A 27995-nucleotide genomic window follows, 5' to 3' on the forward strand; every position below is an offset into this window, starting at 1 on the left:
TTGATTCTGATGAAACGTTCTGCAATATTTCTCCATTGAACAACATTTAACATTTTGTGTTCGAGCTCTTCATGGTTCTTGTACAAAAGATGAGATGGGTGTCTATCAAAACCATCCAATCTCATAATTTCCAAAACACACGCTAAGAACTCTGTCAAATACACTGTACCTTTGGAGTATCCCCTAATACTTGGAGACAGGAATTCGAGACCGATCAGCTGATTATAGATTTTAAACACAAAAACCGTCATTCATCCTCAATGAGGCCCACTACCACGTCGACGTTTGAAAGAATCACCCCTCAGACCACTGTGTAACTGTGTCATGTGGTGTGGGTCTCTATTGGTTGGTGTAAATGGTGGCCTTATATTGCCCCCACCTGATGTGCCATAACCATACATACCACTCGGTATCAATGGTGGCCTTATATAGCTACCTGGTGTGCCATTACCATACATACCATTGCCAGAGGCCACCCTTACCCTCGGTTTCTGAACATGGGAAGGAGGAGGGGAGTTATGTCTTGTGTCTTCATCCATTAGTGACCTCAGATAACTGTTTGAATTGCTATTCATCCCTTTCTGACCCCGTGAACTTGGTGATCGATGCCCACTCCCCGAAGCTGAACTGTCGATTCCATCTGTACTTCCCATAGAGTTCAGCGAGTCAACATGTTTCAAGGATGGTGAGATGCCCGATAACCCATCGTAAGAAAGAATGCAAGCTATTGCATACATAGATGCCCCAAGAACTGGAGGTAGAACTTTATGTGGGTGTTTTACCTACAAAACAGAATTCTTGGACTCGTGAACTCATCAAGAGGAGGAAAACATATTAGATTAATGAGATTTCAGAATAAGATTACATCATTCTAAATTATAAGAGATCAAAGTAGTTGAAATAATTTAGTTTCCTTGCATAAAGGCTTGAGAGCTCACTAACAGCTCCATCACTCTAAGGCTAGCAATTACACAAATTGAATAGAAGGAGATTTAGGTGAAAGTTAACTTTTCAGTTGAAAACATATACTACCACAAAAATAGACAAAATGTCTGGTGTAATAAAATAATGTTTACAACCAGGGCTCCAAATTGGGCAGGCCAAACCCAAATCCGATAGGTTGAACCCGACCTTGGGTCCAGTCTGGGCATAGTTAGCTTGGATTTGGCCTTGGGTTAGGGCAACAACAAAAAAATACCCGCCTCAAATCGGGTTGGGTTCGCCCAAACCCGAACTTACTATGGCTATAATTTAAAAATATTTATTATACATTGATTTCTTTTACACTCCCAATTCATATTTTAATATGCATGCTTTTGTTTATCTATATATTTTTTATCGATTTGTATCTATATATCACAACTAATGAGTGATTATTTTTATTAAATAAACAATTGCTTTATTATTAATGCTTCTATTCAAGTGTAATTTCATATTGTCATACATTGAATATTACAATTTAAAATATATATATAAGAAATTACGATTATCAGGAGATAAAGATGATTATTTTTGTTAATCATCTTCATCTTTATCTTATTCTTTAAATTTGTTTATAATATTATGTATATACAATTTTGAAACACATTTTTAGGACAAACAATTGTAAAATTAAGTTCTTTTACATGTCACTTATCTTCATATAAACCCTTATCAATACTTAAATCATCTAGTGTTAATTAGGAATGAATCAACCCGAACATCCTGAGTTGGGTTAAGTTCAGGTTGAGCATTTCATGCCCGAGATAGGTTTCGGCACAGGCACAGGCACGGGTTGATGTTTGTCAAGTTTGGGTTGGCTGTTAGTTGATCCCCAAACCGCCCGAGTTGCAGCCCTATTTACAACTTAACCTCACTAACTCTACTCAAACAGATTATCATTGCAACCAAACACCTCCTTTGAGTTTACGAGGATGATTGTATACAGATATACCCACCTTTACAATGAGGGACACGGCCATTCTTATTGCATGTGTGTGTGTTGCACTTTGTTTATGCCTAAAACTAAAGCAAAGAGAGGAACTTACTTTGAACAAGATTGCTGCATGTAATCGCTCTCTCAAGCAGTAAATCTGAGCAACATCAAGTGCAGTTGACTCAAACGTAAGCCACCGATCAACAACAACCGAAACAGTATTATCAGGAGACGACATGAATTGCTCTCCATGTTGTCCAGAAGATTCAGTACGCATATCCATTCCATCTTCATCACTCAGAGTTCCATAACCATCATCTTCATCACTATCCTCATCTTCATTATCTTTCCCAGGAGCAACAACCATCTCCGCAGAAAGCAACAATAAGGGGTATGGCCCCACAAGAGTACAATTCCTTATATACATTCCTCCATCCCCACGAGTTATCTCATCATATACGACCAACGGGTGTCTATTAGGTTTATCAAACGATAATCTAAAAATAGAGGACTGAGGGTGTAACCGAACTTTAGCACCACTAGTAGTTTCCACGACAGCTCTCTTTCCATCTCGTGGAGGAAGCAATTTTCCCACCATAGGATATAAACCCGCTAAAAGTACCGCGTGAAGTATACCGGGATCCCGTGCATTCAAGCTACAATTAGATACATCTTTTTGGATAAACCCAGTCCGGATCAACTCATTGTGAAGCTGATTACGTAACCCAAACAACATTCTCATGGTACTAGCAGAGACAAAATACTCAGAACAAAACTTTGCTTCTTGACCCCTCTCTTTTGCACGTTTCCAACACTCAAATGCCGCAATGATCATTAGTTGATCACTGCACCCACCATACAACGAAGCAAGCTCGGCTTTAGCAATTAAAGCTCTCTTCTTTTCGTCAGGGGCCATAGGTAGAATAAAGGGATCTCTATAGTCATAAGCACATGCGAGAGTCAGAGCGGGATCAAGGCAGTTCATTAATATGGCAAAGAAAATCATCTTGCTTGTTGATGGATGTACAGGTAGAGAACCAAGTTTTTCGCCAAGTTCAGTAAGCTTTTCATCAAGTGTTAAGGCCCCAATTTCTTGAAGAATCACAACTGCATTGCGTATCGTTTCAAATACAGGAGGGTCCAATGTTTTCTTTAAGAAATCTATTATTTTGCAATTTGGATCAAGCAACTTCACCTGCCAAATAATAAGTTCAAATAAGTAATGTATTGAGATGGCTATAATGATATAGAAACACTAAAAGGATAGTGTTGTAAGTATTACCAGAGTAACTAATAGTTAGGAGATGAGAGAATTAACATTACTAGAAAAAAAAAATTAATTCATAATATTATTTGTACTTTAACTACAAACAATTTCAAATGGAGAAGTATATTTATATGAAAGGATCTAATGGAGCATGTAGGGAAAGACGGAATATGAAATAAAAGGGCGTACAAAGAACAAGGATTTGGTTGAAATGAGAAAATGAGATAGGGGTATAAACCTTGAGTTTTCCAACACATAATCTGATATTTACCAAATAAATATTTTCAAAAAAGAGTGAATCATAGTAGAACAAGTAAAGCCCAAATAAATTATTTTCTTTAAGGAAGAATATTGGACATGCAAAGACAATAAGCTTATCCAAGGGATAGTTTAACTATGGAACATAGCTTAGCAGCTATGGACGTTCACAACTATGTGGTGAAAGTGGTAGGGCCAGGGCCACAAATGGATGTGGGGTATGGAAAGGGATCTTGAAGGTGCTTCCGTTCTTTTGCATGATAGACCGCCTTCAGGATTAGGAAGGGGAATAGGGTTCACTTTTGGAAAGATTGATGGTATCGTTCTTCGCACCTAAAGGAGAAACTTTCCACTCTTATTCACAGTTTCTTGAAAGAAGTCTTCCTATCTCTAGGTTATTCTTGTGTTCTCATGGGGATGCTTCATGGGACTTGAGTTTCAGAGACATTTAATGATTGGAAGTATGAGGTGTTACTAGGTTGTTAGCTAGTATAGCGATGTCCCCTTGAATCCTCAATCAGAGGATGAGAGGTTGTAAGAGGGGAATAGAGATGGTTTGTTCTTGGTGAGATCATTTTATCAGTCCCTTGCACACATAGGCCCTGACTCGATTCCGGATGTGGTGGTCAGGGGTTCAAAAGTGCCTTCAAAGATTTAGTTCTCTATATGGATATGGCCTTGGATAAGACATTATGGATCAAATCTGCAAACATTCCTAGAATTAAACATTTTGGATTGTATCAGTATGTGTTGGAATCTTTCAACTGAAACATTTTGAAACAAACCAAAATAAACAAAGGACTCAAAAAAATAATCGAATCTACAAATCAATTGAGTATCTGCACAACAATAGAGATTCGAATGATACCAACAATATCTACAAAAAAGGAATGCAGTGTCTGCAAAAAAAATACTTTAAAACTGACAATCTATGGCCTCCCACGTGTCTCCTCCTAATCCTAAGTCTCCTGTTGGTTTTCATTTGCAAATATTTTTTAAATAACCATGCTACCTTTCCTTAATCTATTCATCTTAACCAAGATTTTTTCGTCTTCATTCTAAATTCATCTACTATGATTTAAGTCTTTATTTCCCTTTTTCTAATTTGTGCCTGCTTATATTCCGACATCTTCTTATACTCCCCTTTTCTGATTTCCCAAAGAATGTCCAATAAAAATTGATTAAAAAACTAGTAACATTTTCAATTCCAAATATTTCTCTGCAACAAAATTTCTGACTCTATAAACTAGTAGACATAATAAATACCTGCAAGCAGAGTTCCTCAATCGGCATCCGCTTGATTTCAGGAACTTGAAAATCAGGCAGAGAAGCCGCCCGAGATGTTGAGTAAAGATGGTAACAAATTCCTGCCTGACACCGCCCTGCCCGCCCCTCTCGCTGCTTTGCACTAGCTTTGGAAACCCAAGAGGATTGGAGCGTCGATACATTATTATAAGGATCATAACTTTTCTCCTTCATCCGACCACTATCTATAACATAAACAACATCATCAATCGTAACTGCTGTCTCAGCAATGTTAGTTGAAAGAATAATTTTACGGGAACCATGAGGTGGGCGTTTAAAAACTTTTTTCTGTTCGGCAGATGGAACCATAGAATGAAGAGATATTATAACAAATTTCGAAGTATCTCCGAAAAATGGGGAGGCAATTAATCTCTCCCGGATTTTGTTTATGTCATCCCATCCTGACAGGAAAACAAGGATAGCTCCGTCCTTGGAATCGATGCATATTTTCCTTAACAATCGCTCTATAAGAAAGATATCAATATGTTCCGGATTGACACTTGCAAGGTATTTTTCAAGTAACTCTTGTTCTTCTGTAGGTTTGGAAAGAGCATTCTCAATGTGTTGTTTGAGAATTTCGACAACTTCTTCTTGGTTTTCTTGTTGGGCCCATTCCAAAGCTGTTTTTCCATCCTTGCCACGTAGATGGCAATCAGCACCAAGTGAGAGGAGCATACAGACATCACCAACACTACCTTTCCTAGAAAATACCATCAATGGTGATGCTCCAGTCAATGAATGTTGGTAATTAAATACTTTTGAAGTTGCCTCGGAAGAAACTAATTCAAGGAGGGGATCAAACTCATCACTTGACCATGCCAAGTGAATAGCTTCATCAAGGGCAGCCCTATAATCCTCAGTAAGTTCAGCATCTTGAACTGTGTCACTTGATGAAGCAGAATCAAGATGATTATCCTCCGCTAAGTTTAGAATGGAAAGAACATCCTCCAAATAGAAAGTTTTGACCTGAAGCAAGAGAGATGCACAGTTACAACAAATAATAAATCAACTAAGACTCAGAGAATTAATTCATCAGAATCACATAGGAAAAGTTTTTACGGGATAAGTAAAACCAGGAACACGGATGATTGGGCAACCACCAAAATATTGCGAAAACCGTTCGGCGTCGATAGTAGCACTCATAAGTACCTGTTCGCTTTAAGTAATGGTATAAAAAGTCATTAGTTACTAAGAGACAAATTAAAGTATCAAAGATTTGAGGGAGAAAACCACAAAAAATCTAGAATATAATATGATATAAACTGACCAAACGTAGATGAGGATATGAAGGGAGCATGTCTCTGCAGGGAAACAACGACAGTCAGGCAATATATATATTCAAAATATTGGTTGGGCAAACAGAACTGTTTTTAAGGGAAATTATGCATGATAGAGTTGGAAAGCTTTTTCCGTGTTTTAATAATACCAGAAGGTGGCATGTGCAAACACACATGTACATGAAAGGCTTATTAAAATATTAGATGATTGCAATTTTCTTCAGTTTTGACCAAAATGACCCTAATTATATTAAGTTTACATGTTAAGGTGGGGACATTTTTGGAATCCAAATTTTGGTGTCGAACCACTTCTATGCCGCCTTCTCTCATTATAATAGTAAAGATGATTCGCCCTTCCTTTTCCATTTTTTCCAATAAATTCATGTTCCAAAGGAAGATAAAGCAAAAGCCCATGATACCAAAAAGAATGTAAAAAGCCAAACAAAAGATAAATATTAACAGAGACACCCTGAATGTAATGAGTCACTAACCAAACCTTCTCTCTAAGGAAAAGAATCGGTAGACCCATTAGCTTCAACACTATTCTTATATTTGCAGAGGTTTCCATCAATTGATTACATACAATATTAAAGGATGCCATGATTCCATACATCCTCTATTTCACAAATTCCAACAGTCACCTTATACTACAGGTCCATATGGATGTAACATAAAGCAAGCAAAACAACATTATTCTTTTCTAAGGTACCTGAGAATCGCTAGCATAAGATCAGAAAAGCGATCCCTTTCATGAATTTCATCCTACAAAGGTAAAATATAAGAGCAGAGATCATAAACAATACAAGCCCTCAAGAAATAAAATACGAAAGTGTACATGGTAAGTACATGTTGTAGGCAACAAAGATGATACGGAAATACTTTCGCAGCCAGAGCACATTAATACAAAAAAAAAATCCACATTAATACAAGTATTGACCAAGCCAAGTTTACTGATGGGCTACAGGACTCAAGTTAATGGAACAATTCACGATAATGCACGGTACAGGTACATCAATACACTGCATCCACTCTACAAAGAGAAAAAAATAACAATGTTGAATCTTCAATACATTTTAGATGCTATGTTTCACAGTATTGAGATACACTTCGAATAATCATACAATTGGTGAATATATGATTCATGCATGAGATTCAATTTTTTTGGTAGGATTTGATTTGAATCTTACTGTTCAATCCTATTTCATGAGTTGAATAACACTGTTAAATCATCCAGTTTACATACAAAATTGACCTACAACCGTAAATTTGATTGTTTAGGGTGAAAAAACATAAATTTTAAGTTTCAGCAAGGTAAAAATCCAAAAGAAGAACAAATAAATATTGTTTAAAGGCATTATAGATCCATAAAAATACTGACTGGCATTTTTGTAATAGTAAGTTAGCTTAAATATGTGGAATATAAAATAATAATTTCCACCTAAGAACAACTTCAAAATATACAACCGGATTGTTTGATCCAGATTTCAATCCCCTACAAGTTGTGTTTGGCATGAGAACCCGTAATGGAGCAACTATTTCTCACCTAACAACCCATCAAAAGCAAGCAGATGCAGAAAAAATAGGAAAATGCTTTTACCACTTCTAATTAGTTTTTAAGTTTCTGTCATGAACAATAAAATTTTCTGAAATTATTAAAGTGTTCAATAGGTCAGCCCATGGACCTGAATTTTAGTTGTATTACTCCTCAAAAATAACGAAAACCAAGACCAGGCACAAACCAAAAATTAGGAGGTAAATGCATGATATGGGATTAATACAAGGTTGCATCATCAATATTTGACGACTTTACAACTTTAAAATCTGGCAAACTCAATTTGCATAAAACTGCTAAAGGTTGTGTGTGGATCAGTAGGTGGGTAATTTGACGAACTAATAAATGAAGTATAGTTTGAATTTTATTGTTTTTTTGACAAATAATTGTGGATAATTTGTCTAGATTAAATGAATGGTAAAGAACACAAGTAACAAAGAAACAAAATTAATCCGTACATGTATAGGAATAGCCAGAAAAGTGATGTATTAACAATCTAGCAAACGAATAATAGTCAGATTTACAAGTTAGATGAGAAATAGGATCATTACCACAATAATGTGTGTTATTTCAAAAGCACCATCCTTTGGGGATTCATTTTTATTTCTTGTATTTGATTTACCAGTGCCTTTTCCAACCAGCACCCTCAAAAGAATCCCATTCGTGCAGAACATAATAGATGACTGCTTTCCACCTTTAGTCTCTAATCGTATCTGACATTGCAACAGCAAGAAAAAAGTCAGTAAGTCCTTAACTGGCCCTAAAAAAATATTATTAATAATTAAAAATAAAAAGTCAATAAATGGCATTTAATTAAATTACAAAACAAATATTTTCTAATGTAGATAGGCATTATGGTATCCAGTGAGTACTTTTCTGAAGAGGATGTAGTGGATCAGAGAGCAAAGGGTAAAGGTCAAGTTCAAACAACCATGAAATGTAGTACTAAAAATAGAAAACTATCATTCCACACATAGTTAAATGGTTATACCAAGTCAGTATTGCTTTCAATACCGTTAAACTAAAAAGATTCAAAGAAATGGTGGAAGCGATTGGTCCACTTGGACCTGGCCTCAAACCAACTCCATACCATGAAATACGAGTCATGTCTAAAAAGGAGGTAGAGTTTACCCAAGGTTTAATTACATAATATCGAGAATCTTGGAAAACCTAGGATGTACTCTAATGGCAACGGATGGACAGATAGAATCGGCCAGACAATAATTAACTTTTTAGATAAAGGTCTAGGAACAATGTTCCTTAAATCTGCAGATGCTACATCCCATTCTCATACAGTCGAGTATTTATTTCAAATGTTAGATAAAACAATTGATGAAATTGGTGAAGTGTATGTTGTTGGACAATGCCGCCGCCTATGAGGCCATCGGCCTCCTCTTACTGGCTAAGAGGCCTCACTTATATTGCTCATCATGTGCGGCCCATTACATAGATCTCATATTAGAAGATATAGGTAAATTTCATATACATATTGTAGCTAAAGCTAGAAATATGTATAAACCACTTTACTATTACAAAGAATGTATGCTCATATAAATGGTAAATTACATAGACCTGCAATCACACATTTTGCTACTGCCTTTCTGACACTACAAAGCCTTCATTGGAAAAGGTGGAACTTAGAAGCTTTATAGTATCAACTAATTGGAACAATAGGCCTCAGTCTAAAAAGCCTGATGGAAAATTGGTTGTCAAAACTATCGCGTCCCAAAACTTTTTGATGGGTGGTGTTAAAGCACTTAGAGATTCCAAACCTCTAATTACTGTGCTTAGATTAGTAGGTGGCGATGAAAAGCCACCCATGGGTTATATTTATGACTGGAAAAAAAAAACAATTGATAAAATTAAGGAAAATAATCCATGGTTTAAAATTTAGTTTCGTCTCGATGCTTCGGTTGTTTCAAAAACCAAAACATTATGAATCATTCCTAAAACATTCATAACACTAATAATTATTAGAAATCAAAGTCTTTCCCAAGAAACTGTGGTCAAGAGTTATGTCACCAGTTTTACAACACATAGCACATGGGTATACCAAATATTTTCAAAAGATGAGGGGTTTAATTTAAATGATCGAGTCTTCCACAGGAGACCATGGTCAAGGGCATCTCATGCTTTTGAAATCTAATGGAGACGAAGACTAGGTCTTCCACAGCTGTTATTTCATTTCAGAATGTCGAAAAGAATAGGAGAGGAGAATAGTAGATCTGCCACCCAAGCACCTCTCTCTCTCTCTCTCTCTTTCAGATCGCAAATCTCTTTTTCTCCCTCAATTCTCTCATTATCTTAGATCTCACTTTCTGCCTTATATTAGACTGCATACATCATTAATCCAGTCATATACTTCCAATTTGTCAATCGTGATGAGGCAAATTTGATGCATATGATTGGATTCCTTAATGTCTTGGAAAAGATGGTTCCAACCAGTGTTTTAAAAAACCTACGCCTCAAGGCAAGGTGTAAGCTTCATGCCTTGATGCTTAAGCCTCATCAAACATTAGTAAGGATTATGCCTTAGATTCGGTAGAACCCAATATTGTGGGTCAAAAATTAATTTTTATTTTATTTTCTTGCTTTATTTTACACAAATACCTCCCCCCCCCCCCCCCCCCAAGTCTCTTATTTACATAACCCTACAAAATAAAAGTGTTTTTTGTTTTCTAAACTTAGACTATCAAGAGATCTCTCAAAATCTCTCTTTGAAATCTTAAAATCTCCCCACACCTAGATTTCTTCTTAGAGGCTCCAATACTCATCCAAATTCGAATCCATCAGTTACTACAACTTTCTTAAGAAGATTGTGATCAAATAGAACCAAGAAATTAAGGATTTTCTAAGGTCTAAGGTATGTAATTTTTCTATGTATATTCTTGAACTTTTTACCTATTTTTTTCAAAAACTAATATTTCACTCTTGTTTTGGTGTTTGATTCTATATTATATTGTTACTCTCTACATTTTTAATGTTTAATTTTTATTTGGTACTTGAAGATTGTTTACTTGTTTTTATATTTTTTCTGAATTTATTATAATTTTTATACATTTTTTTAGGATTTTTTCTTAAATTAATCGAGGCATAAGCCTCAATGCCCCTTGAGGCTTACGCCTCACCTTAAGAACCCAAAACGCCTCAAGTATGCTTTACGTACTTTAAAACACTGGTTCCAACGCGGAAAGAACAAGATAGGATCTCGTCACAACTAGATCAATACAAGAACTGCGAAGGGATTTTTGGAGGGGGGTCATAAGGAGACATAGAACTACGAAGATTCCAAGTATAATAAATAATTTGAAAAAATTAAATATATATTTTGTCTTTGTTTGCTTTTAAAATTAAAATACTTATAAGTTAGTAACAACCTACCTAAATGATACAGCTGATTGGTGATCCTCTTATGGAGTTGATCCTATTACAAAATGAGCCTTAAAGAGATTAGTTATTACAATACTTAGCCTAACATGTTCAGCATCAGGATGCAAAGGTAATTGGAGCACATTGGAGATGGTATAACATCTTAACTTGTTACTTGTTGTTTATTAATTGTTATCTTGTTATCTTATTTTAATTTCTTCACATATTTAATTACTTATTATGTATTAACTTAAAACTTGTTATGTATTGAACAGATTCACACAAAGAAGAGAAATAGACTTAAGCAAAAGAAGCACAATGACTTAGTCTTTGTGCAATACAATAAGAAATTGCATGAAAGATTCAAGCAAATGAAGGAGAATAGGGGATTTTACGACTCTATCTCCATTGAAGACTTAGGTGAAGATCATTTGTGGCTCACCAATGCACGAGACGAGCTGGTGTCTAAAGCAAAATACTTGACTTAGGCCTAAGTTGAGCAAGTAGCTTTTGCACCGACACCTAGAGAAAGCTCAAGCCAAAGAAGAAAATGAGGACACTCAAGATTACAAGACGAAAGATACAAGAGGAAGAGGATGATGTATGAAGTTGAAGAAAAATTGGGAGTAGATGAGATGTTAGTGAGATCAGATAATGACGAAACAAAAGAGGAAGAGATGTATGTAGAAGAAGGTGATGATTCAGATGATGAAGGGAATGGAAGTGATGATGGCGAAAGTGGCGAAGGCGGTGATCCTAATGAAGATGTTATTCCCCAATGGATTAGGGATGGTCGTGTGGAATATGATGCAAATTATCAATATTAAAGAATATACTTTGTAATTTGTAATTTTTAACTTACAATTTTAATAAAGATTTGAGATTTTTACTTGCATTTCATAAAGTTTTGTTGATCTGTTATATTATATACATGTTTATGAGTTTTTAATAATTTATTATGATTTGTTCTGGTTTTTTTTCAAAAATAAAATAAAAGATCTGCAAACGAATATGCGATTTCGCATATGCGCACAGCCTATGCAAGTCATATATGGTAGAATATGCTATCTAACAACACTGGCCACGTGGACATGTGGCCCATATAGATAGATCCATGCAACCCAATCTCTAGGAAGAGAGTGTGGTGTTGTGAGTGAACGTGTGCATACATGTTTTGCTCGAGTAAGTAGATTTTTAAGGTTTATAGTGATGGTAAACAAATTTTTTGTTCGAGATTCTCCGTAAGATCCACCATAGTCTATCTTCAATACAAGGGACCGATGCACCCAATTGGTAGCAAGTAATTATGTCATTGCATGCATTGACATAATCTATTATGTGCGAGCAGCAAAATCTGGTTAGACCATCTCTAGATTTCTAAGTGTTGTGTTGCATTTTCCATGATTTCTTATGCATTTTTGTAATGGTTTTTCTAAACTCAGTTCCACGCACAATGTGGATTTTCTTTTTCTTTTGGAGGATAAACAAAGTGGATTTCTTTATAACCCAAAGACAAATTACAAATAATACCTTGTATCCAATGCTGTCTCCAACATTTTCTCCTCTTTCATAAGAGATTCTCTCAGCAACTGTACACAAAAAATCTCCAATCATAAGCACCAACTTGTGTACCATACGAAGTAGAAAAAAGAAGAAAAGAATGTGGAAGAGAGAGAGAGAGAGAACTAAGTACGAATTTTAGATCATTTTCAGGTAGCATGCACCTGATGTTGCTGATATACGTCGAGGTTGGGTGCACACAATTTTACACACCTCACCCTTACCCCATATATAGTCCAACAGAAATTGTGGAACCTGGATTGTGTTCGTAAAAATTAAAATAAAATAAAAAAAGACCATAAATATTAGAAATATATCAAAAGGAAAAAAAAAAAAAAAAACAGAAGGGTTTTAAAAGACATTTGAAAAATGTAGCTGCATTAGAAAATACTGAACCTATTATGAAGCATCCAAGTTTGTAACGTCTATTCCAAGTAATAGAAAAATAAAAGCAAGCAATACAATTATTGTTTCTGTGCAAGTCAAATGGGGAACCGGTTAACCGTTTACTCATTCATTGTCCTTACGCCTCAGAAATTTGGGCTTATTTTCTATCCTCATTCCAAATTCCGTGATACTTTCCGGCTTCAATTCTAGCTTTATTCCAAAGTTGGAAGATCAAAGGATGCTCGCACATGAAAAGAATCCTCTAGTTCTTGACCCCTTTTGCCATTTGTTGGGTATTTGGTTGGAGCGCAACATGAGGGAGTTTGGGAAAGAAGCACTACTTCCAAGAGGTCATTATATCCATTCTGGGTCTTATTCATAGTTGGCGCAAAATCTCTGAAGAATTTAGAGGGATTATCTTTGAAGATTTGGTGTTTAAGTGGGATACTATATTCAGATTAAGAGTGGTGCATGAATATAATACTTAATAATTTGTTCATTAACCATTTTTAACATATTAAGGTGTCTATTGTTATTATGACAATATTTTTATCATTTACACGGAAAAAAAAAAAATTGCTGCTTCACTCTGGATCTCCCAAATACTTATGTGTGCGTGTGTGTGTGTGTGGTAGAATGTAGTTGATCTTCATTTCCACACTTCATACAGTTGTTTAACTTATTTTATTTATGAGTGTGTTTTAATGTTTGTTTTATCATTCCTGCAATTTCAATAACAAATTCCTCAATATTCCCTTGATTTCTGCAACATTTCCATGAAAATTATATTAATTTCCATATTGATGGAAATATTTTCCTGATCCCCGAAATTTTCTATTTCCAGGTTGACTAAAATAGACACTAAAATCAAAGTTTAATAATTTACTACCATGGGGGTACACACCTTTTGGAAACTTCTTGGTTTAAGGCGTATGCCTCGACTATTTTTACATTAGTTTCTTTATTTTTTTAATGAGCCTCATCCCAAGGAACACACACCTTTAAAAACACTAATGTTGATGACTAAAGCTAAAATATTGACTAATTCAATTGAATTTAAATTTGATTAACTGTTTGTGAAGTGTGTAACTAGTTTTAAAGATGGCAATTATCTAAAAAATTAAATATAAATGGATTTTTAAACAGGAATGAATTATATGGTAGGGAAAGAATCAAAGGCCTTTCAGACAAAATATACAAGGAGAAACCAAAAGATTCGCACATGGGAAATAGTTACACTAGAAGAATAACTTTCATGCAAGATTGTTAAATATCCATGAAGAAGAGAAAGCAAAAAAGTTGTAACCTGTGTAGTCTTCCCACAGCCAGTCTCACCACATATGAGCACTACCTGCTTTGAAAATAAAACACATAAAGAGTAATCCAAAAATGTTATAGCAGACCCATAAATCTCATCCTCAGATAAAGAGTTAATAAAAACTAAAAGGTACACAAAATTGTTATAACCTTAGAATAACCAGGAAACCATTCCTGGCAACCAACCATGTCTAACCATGTGTTTCCCCTTTCCTCTTTCTCTTAAAAAGTGATTTCATTTTGGTTTGAGTATTTCAAAATAACATAACTTCCATTCGATAAGTCAATTTGTGATCAAAACAGTACCATTAGAAAGCTGACCAAGATCATTACAATGACAGCTACACTAAATATTTTACTTCATTATATTAAGAAAACTTTCTGTAATAGAATTATAAACTACTTTCTACGAAAAAAAATGGTGCACACAGTTGCCTACCGCGTGTTTTAGTAAGTTTTCCCGTTACTTTTTTTCAGAAATTCTCATAATTCAGAAACACCTCTACCAGTCTAACTGAGAAATGTTACTACTTAAGCAACATGAGCATTCTCCCAACTATGCATTAGAGTAGGGAAAAATGCAGAATAGAGAGGTCTATTGCCTAAGCTAAGACTGACAATTTTTAGTATTTACTTATTCCAAATCTAATGATACTTATAATATTGGAAAGTTTGTTTCTACCATTCTACAATATAAGTTGTCAAAACATACTAGTTATATAATTTTTCTCAAAACATACTAGTTATATAATTTTTCTCAAAACAAGAACAGGATACTGTTAAGAATAAAGAAAATAATCAACAGTACAGTATCGATGAATAAATTGGAAAGAAAAAATTCCATGCAATATTTACTACCAGTTCCTATATGGCACATACATGATACAAGTATGACCGACCGGCATGTAAAGGTGTAGGAAACTGAATTTATTGAGAATTCTTTTTTTTATATCCATTACAAATGCCCTAATAGGGTATTTATAGACCAACTATCCTATTACAAGAAGATTATAGAAAACTATCTATTGTAGAGGATTACAAGAATATTCTAGAAAACTATACCAACTATCCTATTACAAGAATATTCTAGAATATCCTATTATAGAGGATTACAAGAATATTCTAGAAAACTATACCAACTATCCTATTACAAGAATATTCTAGAAAACCATCCTATTGTAGAAGGTTACAAAAATGTTCTAGAAAGTAAAAAATGATCAACAATAATCAAGAATATCCTATTTTTCTAAAATAAGTCTTGTATATTTTTCAGCACTCCCCCTCAAGCTGGTGAATATATGTTTTCCATTCCCAACTTGCCAATGACCTTTTGAAATGTGGTTCCAGGTAATCCTTTCGTTAGAACGTCTGCCAGTTGCCCTTCTGTTGAAACGTATGGGGTGCAAATTAAACCACTGTCTAGTTTTTCCTTTATGAAATGTCGATCCACTTCCACATGTTTTATACGATCATGTTGCACTGGATTATGAGCAATATTGATGGCTGACTTGTTATCACAATACAACCTCATTGGACTATCCTAGGTGATTTTAAGATCTTCCAGAATTATTTTGATCCACAGAAGTTCACAAATTCCTTGTGCCATTGCCCGAAACTCTGCCTCTGCACTTGATCTTGCTATAACCGGTTGTTTTTTACTTCTCCATGTAACTAGATTTCCTCCTAGAAATGTACAATAACCGGATGTCGATCTTCTATCCACCACGGACCCTGCATAATCTGAGTCTGTGTATGCTTCCAAACGCAAGTTTGCTCCCTTTTTAAATAAAATTCACTTACCTGGACTACCTTTGAAGTATTGGAGGATGCGGTATACAGCTTGCAGGTGCATACTCTTAGGATTGTGCATGAATTGGCTAACCACACTAACAGAGTATGCTATGTCAGGCCTAGTATGAGAGAGGTAAATCAGTCTTCCAACCAAACGTTGATACATCCCTTTGTCTACAATCTCATCTTCTGGAGCTTCACTTAGCTTATGATTTGCTTCTATTGGTGTCTCCATGGGCCTGCAACCTATTTTTCCAGTTTCCTTGAGAAGATCTAGCACATACTTCTGTTGTGAGACAAATATTCCTTCCTTTGAACGAGCAACCTCTATACCTAGGAAATACTTCAGCTTGCCTAGGTCCTTTATTTCAAACTCTTCTGCAAGACGTTTCTTGAATGCTCATTCTTCCTTCGCATCATTACCAGTGACAATAACATCGTCCACATATACCAGTAGTGCAGTTACTCCCCCAAAGGCCGAGTGTTTTACGAATAGAGTGTGATCACCTTGACTTTGTTTGTAGCCCATTCCTAACATTGTCTTTGTAAACCTTCCAAACCATGCTCGTGGAGATTGTTTTAACCTATACAATGCTTTCTTCAACCTGCATACCTTCTTATCTCCTGAATTGTCATCAAATCCTGGAGGCCTCACCATATAAATCTCTTCCTCTAGGTCTCCGTGAAGAAAGGGGTTTTTCACGTCGAATTGGTGTAAACTCCAATCTAAGTTGGCTACCAATGACAACAAAATCCTTACTGTGTTCATCTTAGCCACCAGTGCAAATGTTTCTTCATAGTCCACTCCATAGGTCTGTGTATAACCTTTTGCAACTAACCTGGCCTTGTATCGTTCAAGTGATCCATCAGCTTTATACTTCAGAGAAAACACCCATTTGCATCCAACAGGTTTCTTTCCTTTGGGCAGCTCCACCAACTCCCAGGTTTTGTTCTTTGTGAGTGCATCCATTTCCACTTTCATAGCATGTCTCCATTCTTCTTTACTTAGGGCCTCGGATTGTGTTTGTGGTATGGTTGTGGAGTTTAGATGGGTAAGAAAGCTTTTGTATGATGGTGACACTTTTTCGACTAACACAAAATGAGACAACGGATATTTTGTACAATTTCGGGTACCTTTTCTAACTGCAATGGGTAAGTCAAGATCATTTTTTTCAAAAAGTTCAGAAGACAAGTTGATGACAAGGATATCAATATTTACCTCATTTCCGAGAATTGGTTCGGACGCTTGAGTTAGCTTCGGCTTAGCAGTGGAACCTCTCTTCCTTGAGTAAACTTGTAATGGTTTCGTGATAACTGATTCAATACAAGTATGTTCTGGGGTTATAGGTTCAAGTTGTCCAGCTTCGGGCTGTTTTGAAGGCTCAACTTCTTCTTGTTCAAGTTGTTTTGGTGGTTCAATTTCAAGCAAGGGAAATGGTGGAGTGTTTTGGGTTGGTGGTTGGTTAGCTTGAGCAGGAAAGTCGATTAGAAAGCCATGATCCTTTTGGTCCTTATCTTCACTAGTAAGTGTCTCCCCCTGAAGAGAAGGTTGGAAAAAACTTTCACTTTCAACAAAAGTTATATCGGCGGACACAAAGATTTTGCGAGATGGTGGATGATAACATTTATAACCCTTTTGAGTTGAGGAATACCCCATAAAGACACACCTAAGAGCTCGAGGATCAAGTTTACTACGACCATGAGAATGAATATGAACAAACGAGACACATCCAAAAACTCGAGGTGACAATTGATTGTGAGATGCAAAATTAGGAAAAAATTTGGAAAAGACCTCCCAGGGACTATTAAAATCAAGAACTCGATATGGAATACGATTTATTAAGTGGGCTGATGTGAGAACTGCTTCAACCCATAAGTATTTGGGGACATTTCGTTGGAATAACAATGCATGAGTTGTTGACAAGAGATGGCCATTCTTCCTTTCTGCCACTCCATTCTGTTGGGGTGTATCTATGTAAGAGGATTCATGTATTATCCCCTCTTTTTGAAAATATGTAGATAATACTTGATTAAAATATTCTCTTGCATTGTCAGATCTCATTTTTTTTATTTTAACCCCAAACTGATTTTTGACCATGTCATGAAAGATAGGGAGAACCGTACAAACATCAGATTTTTTGTTTTAGTAAAAAAACCCATGTGACACGAGTACAGTCGTCAATAAACATGACAAACCATTTAGCCCCTGAAATATTTGAAATTCTTGACAGTCCCCAAATATCACTATGGATTAATTGAAAAGGAAATGAGGATTTTTTATTACTCAAAGGAAAAGAAACTCGTTTATGTTTGGCAAACTCACAAATGTCACAATGAAATTCACGAATATCAATATTCTTAAATAAGGAAGGAAACATGACACTCAAAGTCCTAAAGGAAGGATGTCCAAACTGAAGGTGATAAAGCCAAATCTGGTCTTTTATTGGAGATCTTGTATCTGACAACAAGGAAGATGGATTGTCAATCCTACAACTCTTATTTTTATTCTGCACATCAAGGTAATAGAGACCACTGCTTTCCTTAGCATGCCCAATCGTCATCCCCGTAGCTCGATCTTGAAAAATACAAGAGGTGGATGAAAATGTCAAGCTACAATTCAAATCCTTTGTAAGATTTTGGACAGAGACTAGATTTATTGTAAGTTTTGGAACGTGCAAAACATTTTTCAGAATTAATGAAGGACTTATGTGGATATCTCCTTGACCTGCTACAGTGGCAAGTGACCCATCGGCCAATGTAATTTTTCTATTACTAGAACATGGACTATATGTGGAGAATATAAAGGAGTAATGAGTCATATGGTCAGTTGCTCCTGAATCAATAATCCAAGAGTCAAAATAGTTACTATCCGAGACACTAAAGGCATGAGAAGAAGAAACCATACCTAAATGTGCAAATGAACACATACCCGATGGTTTCTCCAAGGAGTTGAGAAGTGATCTTAGCCATTCAATGTCTTCTTTGTTGATCTCCTTGCTATTAAAATTCTCTTGAGCACCCGAGCCATCACTGCCGGTTTGTGCCATATTAGCATGTAACTTTTGTTGCTAGTTTTTTTATCTTCCCCCATTTCTACCAGAAAAGTTTTGTGGTCTCCCATGAAGTGTCACCATCACAGACTGATTGGTGGCTCCTGACTCTTCTGACATCGTGAATTTAGCAAAGATCACAAGGAAAAAATAAAGGGAGGGTAAAAACAAATGAACAACGAACAAGATGGCAAAAAAAGAAAAAAAAATTGATTCCTAGGATATGAACCTAAGGCTCTGATACCATGTAGGAAACTGAATTTATTGAGAATTCTTTTTTTTATATCCATTACAAATGCCCTAATAGGGTATTTATAAACCAACTATCCTATTATAAGAAGATTTTAGAAAACTATCTATTGTAGAGGATTAAAAGAATATTCTAGAAAACTATACCAATTATCATATTACAAGAATATTCTAGAATATCCTATTATAGAGGATTACAAGAATATTCAAGAAAACTATACCAACTATCCTATTACAAGAATATTCTAGAAAACTATCCTATTGTAGAAGGTTACAAGAATGTTCTAGAAAGTAAAAAATGATCAAGAATAATCAAGAAGAATATCCTATTTTTCTAAAATAAGTCTTGTAGATTTTTCAGCAAAAGGTACTTGGATATTATAGAGGATTAAGATATATTATATACATTAAGCTAATCTACATCCTAGGAAAGGTAAATAGAACAACAGTACATGTAAAAGATATTAAAAGAATCTGGTGAGATTCCAAATTTAAAGTAACAGCATCCTCGAAGGATGCAATTGGAAGTAATGGCAAGTTGCAATGCAAAAACATATGGTTTACCAATTCCCCATTCTTCTTACATGCGACAAAAATTAGCGTCAAAGATGTCCCTTGTCAACACATTATCCATCATTAGAATCCCTTAGCAGTAGTCCAAATGAAAGAAGTGATCTTTGATGAAACCTTAGGACACGAAGACAGCCGCGGATAGAAAACTCACAGACCCACCACGAGACAAAGCATGGTAAAAGGACCAAACCGAGAACACCCCTTTCTTCTCCAACTCCCAAAGTAATCTGCCCTCTTCTTCCAAATGCAGATTCACCAATTCGCCAAATTCAATACAGAATCCAACTCCCAATTGTTGAAAGGTCTCCTCAACCCGAAGTCTCAATGCACACCATGCTCAGATCGAACGATATAGACCGAAATACGAACACCCTTTTCATGACCAAGAGGAACAAATCCAAAAACCGATCCTTGAGAGGTGAAGGCCCACACCAACGGTCCTCCCAAAATCTGATACTGGAGCCATTTCCCACCCTAAACCTCACTTTTTTCTTGAAAGAGAGGTAGGATCTTCTGAATGCCGTTCCACACGTTGCAACCATAGGTAGAATGCATTGGCCCACTGTCTCAACTAAGCAGTCCATTCCCAAACTTTTTCACTATAACTTTCCTCTATAAGCTGAATTGGTCACATCCAAACCTCCACAACCATTTACTCAATAAAGAATGACTTATCCATCTAAGATCACGAAAACCCAAACCCCCACTCTTCTTTGGACAGCAAATACATTCCAACTCACGAAATGGAACTTCTTGTTGCCCTCCTTATCATGCCAGAGTAAGTCTCCAAAAACTTATTCAATTTCATTTCCTCATTCCTAGGAATTGAAAACAAGGAAATAAAATACACCAGAATGTTCGCAAGAATGTTCATGATTAGGGTCATTTTACCACCTTTCAATAGGTAGAGGCATTTCTTCCAAGAGAGTCTTCTACCCACTTTGTCCAAGACCATGAGAGAAAGAAATAAAGCTTCCAACTTGACGGCCTAATGAGTAATGGCACCCCAATCACCTCTAAGTCATCCCCGATGCCAACTGGAAACACCTTGCTTTTACGGAAGTACATCAAGTTTCCAAAAAAAAGACTTGGCTTTAATGGATGGACACATCCACGAAAATCAAGATGTCACTCACAAGCTAAAGATGGGAAACCATAGGCCATCCATCCCCCAGCAAAAAAACCAAAAGATCTCTATTCACCACCGCCTTTGAAACCTTCTTCCAAGGGCCTCGGCCACTATAAGAAACAAGAAGGGGATAAAGTGGTCTAGTTACCTGATACTTCTAGAGCTTTTGAAAACATTAGCAAGAGACCCCTTAACCAAAATGGAGAACGAAGGAATAAAGACACATTTAATCACCCAATTAATCCATATTTTCCCAAAACCCATACAAACCAGAAGGTACCTCAAGAAATTCCAGCTAACATGCCTTCTATAAATCTACCTTACACACCACCCCTAGATAGTTGGCTCCTTGCCTTGAGTCTATACACTTGTTTGCAACCAACATCCCATCCTAAAAATCTTTTAACTCATTCTTCCAATGTCTCTTTTTATGTTACAAGGTGTCCCTACTCCAAGTGTGATTAATCCCTACAAATACACCTTGCAACTACAAACAAGCGTATTGCGTAAATTCGGGGATGGGGAGACTCGATCTCCCGACACTGACGAGCACACCCAAGTTGGTGAACCATTGAACAACCACTGGAGCGGTCTTTTCTCCATTATCTTCATAATTATGGTATGATACACGTTCATCAATCTCCAATCAAGACAAACCGGGCACTACGATGAGACGAGAAAACACCCGATCCCATTGTGACCTCGAGCACTCCAATCCAATCGCCTCCTCGAAGTGGCTTGTCAGCCACCGGACCATCGCTCCTCACCAAATGCCCTTCCTTTGTTGGTGCAACACAGCACAAGTAGTTATGTTTATACACTCCTCAACAAAATAGCGTTGCAAAATTCTAGAACAAACATCTTGGCATGCCCAGATTTTTTTGCAAGATATGAACAAATCAAAGTCTTATTGGGCCTTGGCCTTCCTTATCGCTTGTTCTTGATCAATCGAAGCCCTCCCAAGATCTTAAGAGGGTTATACTCCCTTATACACTCTCTATCTATAGGATCTCCATTTACCCATTGAGCCTTGGGTCTTTGGGTGTACCTATTTTGTTCAAAACCATCATCCTAATCGGAAATAAAAATGGATGATAAAGTCACTCAACATGTATTCAGTGGGTAGTTCTAAAGTGTTCCAGGGCTAGAGGTGCTATGATCTTGCATCCCAAAGTTGCTTCACTTCTATGGATGTCTCCTTTTTAATAGGTTTCTTATTTTTCTCTAGATTGTTCTATATCTGGATCAATACCTCTTACTCCTTTACTTGCCTCTATGGCTTTTTTCCGATTCTTCTTTGCAGCAAAGGGATTATCTTACATATCTTCACAGAAGATCGTGTGCACCTTCCTTTATCACATTGTAACCTTCATCCTCCTCACAGGTTGCTCCAGTTGATGTTATCAATCCCTATTTCTTCATCATACTACTTTTTCTAGTCATATTCCACACATTCCTATTTCTAATCTTGATATACCTATTTCTTTCGGAAAGGGATTTCATAACTTTGTTTTTCACCATTTACCCTCTTGCTCAATCTATGCATTTTACCAATCCATGTCTCCTTATAAAGTTTTTCTTTTTGTTAGTGATGCTTTGCTATTCCTTGTATTATTCATGTGTTCTTCGTCATCTTGAGTGTAAAGTTGTGATGGTGGGGGAGATGAAAGCCCTACGGACTAATAATACTCGGGAGATGGTCTCTCTTCCATCAAAATGGACAACAGTTGGCTGTTGCTACTAGGTCTTTGTTGTAGAGCACAACTCTAATGAAAGTGTAGGGAATTGGGATGTCCAATGCTCGCATTGTAGCACAAGGTTTCATTTGATCATGAGGTCTAGATTATGATCTCACATTTGTTCCTATGGCCAAGTTGATGTCCATTCGCATCCTTATCTCCATTGCTACTAATTGAGGTTGGCCTTTATATTAGTTGAATGTGAAGAATGATTTTCTTCATGGGCATCTCACAGAGGAGACCTATATGGATCCTCCTCTTGGCCTCCTACTTTAGAGGGAGACGGGGAAGATTTATCATCTTTGAAAGTCCATATATGATTTGAAATAGTCACCTCATGCTTGATTTTGTCACTTTAGTGAGGTGGTTATTTGTATGGGATTTCAGAGATGTTACTCCGACCTTACAAGTTTCACACATTCTAGTATCTATTCTCTTGGTCTACATATTCTTACCATGGATGACTCTTCATTCATCTCCCATGTGAATGGTGAGCTTGATTGTAATTTTAGAGGTCAAGAATTTAGGCAAGTTGAAATACTCTAGTGATAGTACAACTACATCATGGACAAGAGACGTAGATGTCGCCTCCAAAAGAACTTTTTTTGACTCTTATATCCTAAAAAGACTCTTATAACCCTAACATTCGTGAACGCATTAATGGGCTACAAAAACTACTACATAACGGCCCATGATTTCTAATGTCCTTATCAGTGGTTTCATGCCTCTTGACTGCAATGATGAACAAACTCAAAATATTACATCTGATTTCTTTCTTCATGAGGGGACCGCATATTAATGTTGATGTGCACCTTGTTAGAGAGAGTTTAAGTTTATGATGACTCTTTGATTCTCCAGCATGATTCTTCTTCTCAACAACTTGCAAATATCTTCACCAAAGCAATTGGACCTGTTAATAGTCATGATTTTTCTATCAACCTGGCCATGTTTGATGTATATGTTTTTTGATAACCTTTTTGATGTATATGTTACAGCTTGAGCAGGGATGTTGGCATGTTTAAGGTAATTATGAATTGTATAGGTCAGTTTATGTGTGTGTAGTAAGTGTCTATAATTGTATTTCTTGCCTTTAGTATAAATATGAAGTTAGTAGAGCTCATGGCTCTTAACATTTTATAGACTATCAAGCAATAGAACAACAGTATATGCAAAAATATTAGAACCTGGTCAGATTCTACTGCCGATGTAATGGCATCCTTGAAGGAAGCAATTGGAAGCTTAGACCTTCCTTCAGCTATCTGCAAGCATGAAACCATTGTAAAACTTCATCAAAGCAAAATTTGAGCATAAGGTAAATATATTTCGGCACAAGACTCCAACGATTGGCAAAATTGAGTTAAATTTTAAAATAAATCTGGTAGGTAGAGATAACCTGTCTTAGATTTCCCTTATTCATTTTAGAAGCATGTGATTCCACCTTGTTTGCAATATCAACTTTGCTCATTGAAGGTTTGCAGAAACTATTATCTTTATTCTTCAGTCCTTTATAAGCCTTCTCACTTTGATTCGCAAACATTTGTTCACTTTGCTCATCCTCATCAGGAGGATAGTGGGTAAATAAATCCCGTAGAACCTCTTTTGTCTCCTCTGAAAATGACAAACAAGTGAGATCATCCTTTTTCTTCACAGTTTGCTGTTTCTTCTTTTTACTTTTGAAAACAGAAACACGCCGCTGGTTGCCACGCCTGTTCAAAGTTGAGGTACACTCGATCAAACCCAATTAAAGCAAGGGTGTTACAAGTTTGGTAGCTCCGCAAACAAGAAAATTCAGAAGTAAATCATCAACAAAACTAACTTGAACTCACCCAGAACTTCTCGACACCATACCCATTTTCCTGGACAATTCATGCACCACAGCCCGTTCAGGATTCGTTAGACCGGCTTCAAATGTGTGCACTGTATCTCGAAAAGAAGGGGTTGATAGACATCAATTAGGGCAAGTCATACTTCAATAGAAAAGATCTTTAAGACCTTCCCATTTAACCTAAGTCGATAAATTACTAAATTTTCCACATATAGAGCCATGGTATTGAATTTTGCATAATCCACAAATATACAGGAAGACTTCTCTTTTCATGGGGCTCAGCAGGAAATTCAGCCAATAGTTTTTTTTTTTTTGGTACATATTTCAGAGGGAAAGATCGTTTCATGAAATATTTTGATAAACAGTAAATTTTGACCAAAAATATCAAATTTCAGTTAATAACAATCGAAGATTTTGCGGATATTTTCAATGAACAGTAAATTTCAATTGATATATTCGTCTTTCTAAAAATATTGAAGAAATATGAATTACTCCTAAAAAAGAATTCCAAATTACGCATTACATTCATCATTAGTAAAAACAATCATGATTGATTACATATCCCCGCACCATCTTGTTTTGATGCATTGTACACACATAGGAGCACAGACATACAATCAGTCAAGTTCTAATTAGTTGATATATGCTAATTTATATATACGTCATTTCTTGATAAAGTACAAGATTTCATCAATGCTAGCAAAGCCAAAAAGGAAGGAAAAAAAATATAAAACAAGGAAGTTGAGGAGACCATGCTAAATCTCATTTGTGTTTCTTTACTTCGACAACGTTCTTATCCCAAAATATGTATGAACCAATTACTTAACCGACAAATATGTAATATTGTGAGTTTAGGACCTATTTATTTATTTATTTAACTTTTGATAATCATGTAAGATTTAATATTTTGCTAATTTTTCCATAGTACTTAGTAAATGGAGGAAAATTATTTAATATTTTGTTAATTTTTTATAGTACTTAATTGAATGGAGGAACATGATTTGTTCAGTTGGCCCCAAATTTTTGGGTAAGGCTTTGATAGGTGTAGAATTTTATTAGAAGATGAAAAACAAGTACAAGGCAATAGAAGATTAAAAATAATAGTTAGTTCATTTAAGCAATTTTTTTAAATATTAAGGTGTATGTAGTTAACATGGTTATTTCCATCTCCACATATAATATAGTTGTATTTGGCCGGCAGGCTTTTAGAAACCTGTGAAGAATTGTGAGAAAATACCATTGATCTTCATTTCCAAAATTCCTATATTGTACATTGTAGTTTAATGGCTTATCAAAGTGTGTTTTTATGCTTGTTCATCATCTTTTATGGTTTATGTGAAAATTTCATCAAATATTTCTATCATTTAGAAGAAATTAACACGCATTCATCAAAATAATCTATTTCTAGGCCGACCAAAATAGGCACCAAAACCAAAATCTAACACCTTGTATAAGAAAAACGTAGATACTACACGATTTCAATTTCAGAACTCCACCCCCAAATGCATAAGAAACAAAAAGTAATCTCCATGTCGAATAAGTGGATACTGTAAAGTCTTTAAGAACAAAGTTAAATGCGTTGCAAGTCAAACTAGCCTATTAATATGTCTTCTTTTGCAAGTGAAGCATTGGGAAGAAACTAAAGGAGGAGTTTGGCATGCATGAAATTCCATTAAAACCTTGCAAGTCCTTATTGGATGGCCAAACTAACTATGGATGTGACAGGATACGACGTGAGGGCAGTTAGATGAAAAATGTGATGAATCCAATTCTTGAGAGTATTGTGATGACAAAAGTCATGAATCTAAGCAACAAGATATTGTCAAAATTTTCAATGATGCATAAAATCAAGCACATCATCAACATCCTCCCAACAAGTATCTTGCCCTTCTTTTTTTTATCGGTATATCTTGCCTTTTTAGGATGACGGTCAGATCCTTTTGGCTAGGTGGATGGCTAGTGTGAGAACACCAAGGCGTGGTGTGTGCTTAATCTTTTGTTTGTGCTCTGTCGATCATCATGGGCTCTCCATGGCTTGTTTTCAATTATCGAAACAAAAGTTGATGTCGATTTGTTGGTAGAATGCAACTCAAAGAAAGCTAGAATTCATAGAGTCTCTATCGAGGCTGAATATAGAAGTCAATAGGTCATTTTGTTGATGCAGACCTTGAGACATGGCTTACTTCGTTTGGTAACAAAAAAGCATTTTAGTGTGATGAAGGCATGTTTCATGGTCTATACAAACTCTAGAATGTTATTATTGCTCTATGGCAGAACTTTTAATGACGACCTCAATGGACAACGGCATCCAGTTGTCTCGTGGAACTTGCTGAGAAAAGTATTGCCTTGTGGGTCCCATTCGATGCCACATATTTGCCCTATGGGAGAGTAATGTGCACTCCTATCGCATCATGTGACAACAATTGGTGCAAAGTGGTGGACTAAGACATCAAAATAGGATTGCCTATGGAGCCTTCCCTGGCATGCCAATGTTGTCTTAGTGGTGCCTCTATGGAAACTGTTGGCATACTCATGGGTGTGATGGGCACTACATGGCACTAAACGCAATGTCCACGTTGACATCCTACCTTGCAACATATATGGGGTGTGACATGGATAAGGGCACTGTCGATATGGTCAAAATCCAGATGGCCATTTATAGGATGGACCGCCTGGATTTGCTACAGAAAATTGTTCAATGCGGCAATAAAATGTCAACTGAAATGAACATGAAATCCACAATAACAGACAAAATCTAGCTTGTAACAAATTTTGAGATTGAAACAAAGAAAACCCAATTCCTCACTGAATTCAAATACCCCAAAATTTTCTAATTTACCATCGAAAGGAACTGCAACTTTCATATAACTAAAAAAAAAAAAAAAAAAAAAATAAAAATAAATAAAAGAAACATAGAAAAAAATTATATTTCAAACTCAAAACCTATTTCATTATCGAGCTTTTAGAACCTAAAAACGCTGAAATTTCTTAGCTTCAAACAATACCCACTATGAAAATCAGAAATTCCAGTAGAAATAAAGGGGGAAAAAAAAAAAACCTATAATAAAAAAAATTGGAGAAAAAAGACAAACCTTCGTCATCTCTTGAACTAAACTCTTCAAGAACTTTCGATATTCGAATTCTTGTGCGTTCATCAACTTTAGCAGTCGTCCCATTTCCTTTCTTCAGTCCTTTTTTCCCTGATCTCGTCATTTGAATCTTCTTGTTGTGGTTCTCGCGAAGAAAAACAATAGTCTAAGAAAGAAAGAAGAGCCGCTTGGCGTTTTAAAGCTTTGGATCTCTGTCTCTTGTTACTGTTTTTATTTTGTTCCTTACCTGACAGCCAGGTGACCTAAAGACAATTTTGACCAAATTATCGAAACATGGATTGATAAACTTATTAGAAATAAATGAAAATTTCCGAGGGTAATT

General features: G+C 35.9%; 1 protein-coding gene across 1 annotated transcript; it reads right to left on the reverse strand.

The window, feature by feature from the left end:
* On the reverse strand, positions 1-27954 carry LOC147410879 (DExH-box ATP-dependent RNA helicase DExH6-like). The gene is made up of 14 exons (XM_086441132.1): positions 27656-27954; positions 24565-24655; positions 24132-24444; positions 23923-23997; positions 14197-14241; positions 12668-12758; positions 12474-12532; positions 8126-8287; positions 6732-6784; positions 6013-6046; positions 5805-5894; positions 4707-5711; positions 2028-3110; positions 1-782 (listed from the first exon to the last, which is right to left on the reverse strand). Exons 1-14 carry the CDS (start codon positions 27774-27776, stop codon positions 258-260), a joined length of 3747 nt encoding a protein of 1248 aa, XP_086297258.1. The 5' UTR covers positions 27777-27954; the 3' UTR covers positions 1-257.
* Positions 27955-27995: the final 41 nt, after the last annotated feature.

Source organism: Akebia trifoliata, chromosome 1 (genome assembly GCF_017979445.1).
Source record: "Akebia trifoliata isolate Shusen 1 chromosome 1, ASM1797944v1, whole genome shotgun sequence".
Taxonomy (NCBI): Eukaryota; Viridiplantae; Streptophyta; class Magnoliopsida; order Ranunculales; family Lardizabalaceae; genus Akebia; species Akebia trifoliata.

Bases quoted from the DNA above. Each gene is read 5' to 3' on its own strand.
- LOC147410879 (XM_086441132.1), bottom strand. From the start codon at position 27,776: ATGACGAGATCAGGGAAAAAAGGACTGAAGAAAGGAAATGGGACGACT. The intron at 24,445-24,564 runs GTGAGTTCAAGT...AACTTTGAACAG, and splicing joins ATGGTGTCGAGAAGTTCTGG to GCGTGGCAACCAGCGGCGTG. The intron at 3,111-4,706 runs GTATTTATTATG...ATTATTTGGCAG, and splicing joins TTGAGGAACTCTGCTTGCAG to GTGAAGTTGCTTGATCCAAA.